General features: G+C 38.4%; 1 protein-coding gene across 1 annotated transcript; it reads left to right on the plus strand.

The window, feature by feature from the left end:
- The first annotated feature begins 1,496 nt into the window (after positions 1 to 1,496).
- On the plus strand, positions 1,497 to 8,088 carry fbxo9 (F-box protein 9). Its single transcript, XM_080037365.1, has 13 exons — positions 1,497 to 1,643; positions 2,700 to 2,768; positions 4,409 to 4,540; positions 4,662 to 4,719; positions 4,982 to 5,081; positions 5,209 to 5,339; positions 5,453 to 5,567; positions 5,760 to 5,878; positions 6,143 to 6,233; positions 6,315 to 6,410; positions 6,523 to 6,619; positions 7,429 to 7,583; positions 7,675 to 8,088. The coding sequence occupies exons 1-13, from the start codon at positions 1,641 to 1,643 to the stop codon at positions 7,781 to 7,783; spliced, it is 1,275 nt and encodes a 424-aa protein (XP_079893491.1). The 5' UTR covers positions 1,497 to 1,640; the 3' UTR covers positions 7,784 to 8,088.
- The last annotated feature ends 1,188 nt before the right edge of the window (positions 8,089 to 9,276 follow it).

Raw genomic sequence — 9,276 nt, forward strand, 5'->3', positions numbered from 1 at the left:
GTATTGTAATAGTGTGGGTCCCTTGTTTTAAATATAGGTTATTAACCAGGGGGCAAACCCCCCTTATTTTGGAAAACACACTAAAGATAAAACAATTACTTTTTGTAGTGAAGTTTTTTCCGTGATGTTTGAATATATATGCAAATGTGACAATATCCAACTAAATATGCATACATTTACTCTTATCTCTTAAAAAAAAATTAAATAAAAATCTAGATGTTGGAAACATTCCAACTCAATATCAAAAAAATAAATGATTATATATGTCAGCAGTGAACTGGCAAAGTTCATAATGATCTACAAGTCATTTTACCTTTGCCTACCGCTTTCCACTCTGCAGTTGACCAGGTAGTCTAGCCAGGTTGTGCTCGCTGTGATCCTTGAAGGTCCTAGTGGCATTTCTGAACAACCTTTTACAACACACCATGCCTGCAAAACCACTTTGCGCCCTGGGTAGGCCTATATTTATCATTCTCATTCAGTTATTTTAATGAAACATCAAACACTTTCGAAAATTATAAAATGCTTGTTTTCTGACATAAACAGGGCTGTTTTTTATGACTTTGCCCTTTGGAAAAACAAATTAAGTTAACTGGACTAAACTGTACCAAAAGTATGTAAAACAGACAACTAAAATATTATGAGCATAATAATATAGGCCCTACTTAAGCATAAAAAATAAAAGTAGGCCTATGATCCTTTTAAAGTGTTGTATTACCATGTTAAACTTATTTGTATAGGTCATCATCACTGTTGGATTCCAATATAAGATGAATTTTAAGATTCTAGCAGCAATGTTTACAAATGCACATTATTTTCTAACAACCAAATCTAGCTCATCATATGTTTGACATGTCTTTAAATAAACTAGTTCTATTTCTCAGATAATCCAGATTTTGGCTTTATGGGTGAACATTCCTGAAAATTGCACCCAGGGGTCTGCAGAACCAGCTGTTGAAACCAGGTACACTTAACCATTGGAGTAGCTGTTCCTTCAGATTCATGGTAAATATGTTTCAGGTGTTACACTGAATTTAGAGACCAATGATGTTCTGTGATTGTGTCTATGCTTTTGTCACATTTCGAAAGCTTTGACCAACCAGATAAGTAGACCAATTCAAATTTAGTCACGACGTTTAAAAACAGCAAGTAGGCTAGGCCTAATGTCCAGTAGTCCTAACTTAGGCCTACTGGACATTAGGCATAGACTGGCCGTCTATTCGATGATAAACGTTTTGTTCTCCCATACGCCTATTTATTTAGAGATAATCGACCTGCACAATAATAATAAGTTTTAACCCATCACTTGGTCTCTCAATGTCACTATACTATTTTTCCAAAGTATTCTCTCATGTGTGCTGTTGTGCGGACATTTGAGTTGTTTTTATCCCCAGACATGCACATTGTAAGGACTTTATAAGTGTTTTGGTTTTTGTCCTCAGACACGCAGACTCTCTGCAGCTTCCTGACTTCCTGTTGTCACTGTGGCTCGCGGCCGCTCAGCGAAATGGCTGCGTTTCTGCGAGCTCGTAAATATGTTCGTTGTGTTGTCCGTTTCTCTGACCGTGACCTGTAAACGCCCGTGTTGAACGCTTGTGAGGATTTAAACTAAACGAGAGAGACCTGCTGGCCAAGCTGTCATGGTGGGTCGTCGCGCTTTTTGACCAGTTTATTCAGAGACAAACATGTTAGCCAGCTAGCTAACTAGCTAACGTAGCCAACGTCACCTGTTTACTTCACATAGGTCCGCGCGACAAGTCGTTACATGGGTTAACTAGTTACGACCCTTAAATGACCACAAAAGGGCATGATGTTGTAAATGAACTATTTGTATTTGTCCGTTTAGGTAACTGAATGTTAGCATCAGCATACCTAATGTTTACCACATGGGGGTTGTTTTTGTGGGCTGTTCCCAGTTGCGACTTTAAATTGCCATGTGTCTATCTTGTTCAGATTGTTATTGAACTGGTTTTCGAGTTTTTGAAACTCTTTTAATAAAAGTATAATTTTTTTGAAAACCATATTAAACATGTAACGTGCAATATTAATACAACACCAACATAAAGTTGCACTCGGTACATTGTGTTCAAAAGTGGGTATGAACAGAAGGTTTACCGTTTCACGATGTGAACTTGATAAAACTGACCTGACATTTAACCTTTAACAGTCTGCAAAATGAGTTATAAATAAATCCTACATGGAAATAATGGTGCGTAGTGAAGGGAGCAGCGGAGTTCGAATAGTTTTGTCGTTGGTTTCCTTGAGAATGATTCGGGTCTCAAGCTGAGAAATTTCACGGAGGGCATAGTGACATTTCGTGGTAGAAAGAGATGGGTCATTACAGTTTGACCAAAACAAGATAATACTTCACTACCGTCCGCCACACTACACAAGTGTCCAATGTGGAAAAAGTTAAAGCACTACAGGAAATTGTCTCTTCTCTCTAGGACTGCATTTACCTTCAACCTTCTTATGGATTAGTCTTTCGGTTGTTTTTAAAGTTGATGGATCAACTGTTTAGCTGGTTAATGAAAGAGAAAGTAGTGAACAATTCCTATGAGGATTCCACAGAATCCAAACAGGTGTCTTGTTTTTCTCACCAGCAGGAAGATAAAGCCCATTTAAAAGACACAGTAGGTTTTAATGACAAACAGGTCCTGTGGTTAGTTTATGTAACACTTCACTCTCTCCTTGTACAGGCTGACGAAAATGATATCGATGCTGCGATCGAGGATGAAGATGAAAATTTAGATGACCCAAACCTTCAGGTTAGAAATCTTCTATATACACATCATGATTTATATTTTCTTTTATAGTTTTCTATAAAGGAAAAACTGCAAATGAGCCTATCAGGACATGAGAGCAATGTTGCCTACTGTTACAGTATTCCTGATATATTATCTGACTCTTCTGGTTTTCTTTTTGCTCCATTAAACAGTTAACAGAGCGCTGTCATGTCACGTGTGCTCACCCCATCTACTCTGTATAAATAAATAAAGTTTAAATAAATATTTAGTTAATGAAGACTGCATGATCAAACGACTGAACCAAAAGTATACCCATTGGTTTCCACTGTCTCCACAGGAGCTTCTGAGGACAAAACTTTAGAGTAGGGGTCTGCAACTATTTTCAATTTTCATTTTAATTTGACCTTTATTTGACCAGGCAGGTTTTGAAGAACACATTCTTATTTACAAAGAAGGCCTGGCGAAAAAAAGCATGTTGAGGGGAGGGAGCTGAAAAGAAAGGTCAAGTTAAATGTGAAAAGGACAAACAGCACACACCCATTTCATCCAGACACTGTGCACACAGTAGGAGACAAATATCAACACACACACACACACACACACACACACACACACACACACACACACACACACACACACACACACACACATTTCAGCAAAGTTAAAAGACAGCAGCGTATGACATTACCAACAGCCATCTGCTCGCAAATACTCACAGCCACAGTAAAAAAACAACACATAACACAAAAAGACCAGTCACTTGTAAGGCAATACACATGCCCTTATATACACTCCCAACAGCAGCATGACACAGAGCAGCAACTGGGGAAAATATTTTTTACCATCATCTTGACTAAAACACACACTGCTTACTCCAGGGATATTGAGGCCACACCCCGTACAGGCACTATGCATTACTCTTATCACATGCACAGATTTTTAGAACCCTGGACTATTGAGGCCACATTTTTGAGCCCATTGGGTAGGATGAGTAATATTTTACTCAACATATTTATGTTTGGATATCATACAGTTCCACAAATTACCCCCATTTCCAGTTAATTCCCAAATTCGAATATTCCCAAAATTCCCCAGCTTTACTTCCCATGGAAAGTTTCCTGAAATTTACTGGAAACTTTCCGCCGCTTTGCAACCCTAATAGCAACCCTAATAGTAACACACCTTTGGTTGTAAAACTAATCAGTTATTTTAAGAAGTCATGAAGGAGTCATGAAGTAGATACTTGACTTGATTTGAGAGGTTTTTCCAGACCTAGAGCAGTTTTTGGTACATTTGGTGTCCTTTCAGTACTGAAGTACAGTCTTAACGCAGACTGCTCTGTCACACTCTGCTTTCCAACACTGGTATCTAGTCCCTCATCAATTCATGTTTGTGCTTGTAGTTGTACCATTGTTGTAACTGTGAGCCTGTGTTTTACAGAATACTTAGCCAAGTTTTTACATATTTTTGCAGTTTTTATGGAATCATGGCACAAAAAGGAGCATCATAGGTTATATATTTTGTCATTCTTCTTGGAAAATATAAAATAAGGACATATCCATATTCTGCACTCTGTCAGCTATGTAGAGTTTTCAAGTCTATACTTATTTTGCTGCCTCAGATGTTTGCAAGAATGAAAACCATTTCAAATTGAATTGCAGGTGCAGCTCAATGTGTTCAGAGATCAGTGGATGTCTGAACTCAATCCGAGCTCTGGAGGACGTGGAATGAGTGACAGATTGCTGCGAGCTAAAAGTTTGAGAAGGGCGCAAGAGATCGCCAAGGAGGAAAAAGTAAGTTGTGAAAGCTGTTCACCAGGTTATGCATTGGCATGTATGGTGTGTGTGTATGGTGAGTGCTGTCACTCAAATTGATAGCCCCGTCGAGCAACTGACATGCTTCACCTTCCCTCAGGCCACAGAGCTGTTCCTAAGAGCTGTCCAGGAAGAGCAGAATGGAGCCGTCTATGAAGGTATGCATGTATGTTGGATCGAAATCACCACATTAAAAAATAAGAATAATTCTGTTCGGAGTCAACCGAATTAAAACTAGTGAAAATGTCTACATTATTTTTTTATTATCTTAAGTGAAATTTGAAAGATGTCATCATTGCCATCGACAGTAATTGAGCATTTTCGACACCCATATAGTTTTGTAATTTTTGTATGAGAAGCTTGACCACTTCAATTTCGTTTTCTTGGCAAAGCATATTTACTCTACCTCTTTCCTTGCAGCTATCAAGTTCTATCGCCTGTCTATGCAGCTTGTGCCTGACATTGAGTTCAAAATCAACTACAACCGTCCTCCTGATGGGGACCGAGGTGGAGGAAACTAGTGAGCAGCACTTTTTTTTTTTTGCATTTTAGATCAGTTAACTAAACCTAACTCTGAAATGTTTCAACATTCGGAGCAACGTCAAAGCAAACATTTATAAAGCGAATACGTCGTGTTTTAATTGCAGCATGGAGGACAATGATAGCAACGGGGAGATCGAGGACCTGCTGACCTACTTTGATCAGCAGCTCTCTCTGGAAACCCTCTTTCCAAAGATCTGCACCCCTCAGCTGGAACTGTCTCAGATGCACATTTCAGGTATATATATAAAATAAAACAAAATCTGTCATATCTTGTTGTGACTGTGTCTAAAGTCATTATTAACTTGCATTCATTGTCACAAATTTACTTCCTGTTTTATCTGACTGCAGCCTTGCCGCGGGAAATCCTGATGTACATATTTCGTTGGGTTGTGTCCAGTGATCTGGACATGCGAGCCCTGGAGCAGCTCTCTCTGGTTTGCCGTGGGTTTTACATTTGTGCAAGGTCAGTCCCGCCGTCATACCAGCTTAGATGTTTGAAAGCTTGTTTTTCTATAGTTTTGCCTATCAAAATTGCGGACCTTGGATCTATCAATTAGGGAGCTTTCATTGTTACTGCACAATAGTTCTTGATTAAAAGCCAATTCTATGTACATGGTTTTAGGTTCACTCAATCTTCTTTTTTGTTGTTGCCCAGGGACCCTGAGATTTGGCATTTAGCCTGTGCAAGAGTGTGGGGACGGAACTGCACCAAAGTTGTACCCTTCCAATCCTGGAGGGAGATGTTTCTGCGAAGGCCCCGTGTTCGTTTTGATGGTAATTAAATTTTTTATTGATTATACATTTGGGATGCTCCTTCACACTTAGGACTAATATTTATTTTCCCACCCATTTCAGCCAATTAAAAATGTGTACTAAAAATCATAAATCCATAACAATCAATCTACTGGAGAAATCTGAAAATGTGCCTGTTTGTTGAATGGGATACCACTTTATTTAAGCTTGCCATGTACTGGTGAATATGTATTTTATTACGACTACACTTCACATGTAGTTTTGCTAAATTGCTCATTGTCACAGGGGTCTACATCAGCAAGACAACATACATGCGTCAAGGAGAGCAATCTCTGGATGGATTTTACAGGGCTTGGCACAACGTTGAGTTCTACAGGTAGAGATCTGACTGTGATCAGTGTTGTTTGATCATGCCTTGTAAAGACATCACAGCTAAGAGTTAGCATTGCCATCACAGGTACATGCGCTTCTTCCCTGACGGCCACGTCTTCATGCAGACCACCCCCGAGGACCCTCTAATCGTTGTCCCTCGCTTGCGTAACAGAAACACCAGGTAAACTGTCTCTGCTTTTCTCACCTGGAGAGGACGTTGCAACATCCAATTAATTTTAAATGTTGAGTGCCAGCGCTTTTCTGCGATAGTCACATTTTGTTTCATTCTTCAGATCGGATTCGGTTCTGCTCGGTCATTACCGTCTGTCGCAGGAAACCGACAATCAAACCAAAGTTTTTGCTGTTGTCTGCAAGAAGAAGAAGGAGGAGGTGAGAAATTGTTTGGGGCAATTGTTGAGTGAGATAAAGATCTGTAGGAAAGACTGAAGTGGCCATTGTACATTCTTTACTGAGGGGGTTTCATCTTATTTGTTTACTCAAACTCAATCAAAAAAACATCAGCCTCTTTAATCCAACTGCAGCTATTTCTGAATGAAATAATTTGGTTTGACAAATAGTTTCGAAGCAAAGTTGGAACGTGAATGTGTTATTTAAAAAAAATTCCTTTATTATGGAAACCCATTTTAACAAGGAAAAAAAAGATTTATAGTCATTATTATTTAATAAAAAAAAAATACTTTCAATGAGTTACTATTTCATATTCAAAATTATTATTTTAAAGTTCTAATTTGAACTTAGTGTTGCCTTTTTTGGTATCATTGCATTTGTTGGCCGAAATGTGCCTTCATATTTTCAAACTCAATTCAGAGGGGGGAAAAAAAATATTGTGACCTGAAATGTGAAACTCTTCAAAACCCACATAGTTATAATTTTTTGTACTCATTGCTATTCAAAGTAATGCTTCAATTTATTACCTTGGAGCAGTACATTTCTCACACTTCTAGTTTTATTGTTTTTTTTCCTTGCAATGTTCTGTGTACATATTTGGTTATACATATAATTAAGGTTTTTTCAGGTTTATGTACAAAGCTATCAGAGAGTGATAACAGAAGAACAACAATTTAATTGTGAATTGTTATACTAACCTAACTGCTATTGTAATGGTGACACTGTATCGTCTTTAAAGTCAAACTGGTGAGTTAACGGCTCGGCTTGTAAATGAAATAATTTGTTGACAGAAAACGGCCGAGTTTCAAAGGAATCGGTTCTGCAGGCGGAACCCGCCTCCGGAGGCTGAACACAGCTTCCATGTGGGACTGCATCTGTCCTCTGGGGGGCACCAGAGTTTCAGTAAGCTGATGTGGATCCACCACTCCTGCCACACCTCATACAAGTAAGGAGATGAGTAGCTTGTACATAGTAGAGGAAAATAAACATGGGTTTCCTATTTGTTTAAAAATTCACATGAATTATTATATTTCTAGGCTCTCTGGGGAAACAGTTATCACGGAGTTCGACATGGACAGCATGTACACACCCTTCTGCTTTGCACGTGTGAAGAGCTACACCGCGGTCTCCGAGCAGCCTCTGTAAGCAGCCTGGAGACTTGCACATGACCCCAAAAAGACCACAGCAAAGGTTCTTTCACCATGTTATTAAAATGCATACTCATAGCCTGTTTAATGTGTGCTGCAGCTGGATTATGGTGTTATTAGCATGTGGCGTTTCAGGTTTACATACTAGATTACTTATTTTCTGATTTTAAGAAATTATGATTGTGATAATGATGAGCTAAAAATAATTAGCAACCTTTCTTCCCGTCTGTTCCGAGCAATGACTCTACAGATTGTTTTTGTTTCACAGTGAACTCTCCCTCAAATAAACAGTTGTGAGCAGAATGCCCTTGTATAGTTTCATTTATCTAGTTGAACTCTATAGAAAAGCTTTGTGAATGTGAAAATTTAACAATGAAACCAGTCAAGTTATGTTTACTCGATATCTCTAACTTGTTCAGTCCGAAGGACAAACGATACCACAAAGTACAATAATGTGTCTTGCTGAGGACACAAGGGTATGATCCCTGTATTACATTTTCTGGAAACGAAGCACATGCAGATAAACAGGATTTGCAGAGAAAATAAATAAATGAATGCGAAAGTTATATTGGATTAGGCTAACATGATTTGGGGCCCCTTGAATTTACTTCAGCTGCTTTTTCCAATGTCTGTGGCAAATTGTTAAAAAGAGTGAAAACGTAAAATTGACGCTGTTTTTCAGGGTTAATAGGAGATAACACTAAGTTAGAAAAAAACATGGCATCACAAAGAGGCAACAGTAAAAGTTCAAATCAGGTCCCCCCACCCCCCGTAGCTCATGGTTTATATTTTTTACATTCAGTGGGAGTATAATAATAATGAAAGGGAGCATTAGAAAACAATCTACTTAAAGTTACAGTTTATGTAACTTATCACTTTGAAAACACTCAGTCTGCCAACTTTTTATCTGATCAATGAAAGAGTTTGACATTTTAGGAAATGGATTTATTTAGTTTTCTTGCCAAGAGTTAGATAAGAAGATTTCACCTATCATATATCTATCATATTGCATAATGACTGGAAACAGAGGGGAACTGGTATCCGTGCTCTGTCCACATGACAAAATCCTCCTACAAGCTTCACTAAAGCAAATACTTGCACATTTTATCTCAAGTTCAAAACCTAATGAGTGGAAAATGTCCTAATCTTTACATTGGTGTATTGATGGGATTGGGATTATTTGTTTAGTTTATGTGCAGTCACTTTCCACAGCATTTTGCATTTCACATAGTTTTCGTACTAAAAGTTAAATTTTTTGCTTTGCTGTTGAAGCCTGATAGATGAAATCCTTCCTATATGGACCAAACATACTTATAAGAACAGTTGTAAGCCTTCACCATAGACGGTACATCGTATTGACGTTCAAATAGGGAGAGGCCTCCTCAAGAGCCACATTCTTATTCTTGCTGAAGAAGTTGTCTGATCATCACATCATTTATGTAGAAATGACTCAACACCATCACTCCGCCCTGTGTGTCTCTGAGGCCATGG

This window comes from Ammodytes marinus, assembly GCF_949987685.1.
Source record: "Ammodytes marinus genome assembly, chromosome: 11".
In the NCBI taxonomy this organism is placed as follows: domain Eukaryota; kingdom Metazoa; phylum Chordata; class Actinopteri; order Uranoscopiformes; family Ammodytidae; genus Ammodytes; species Ammodytes marinus.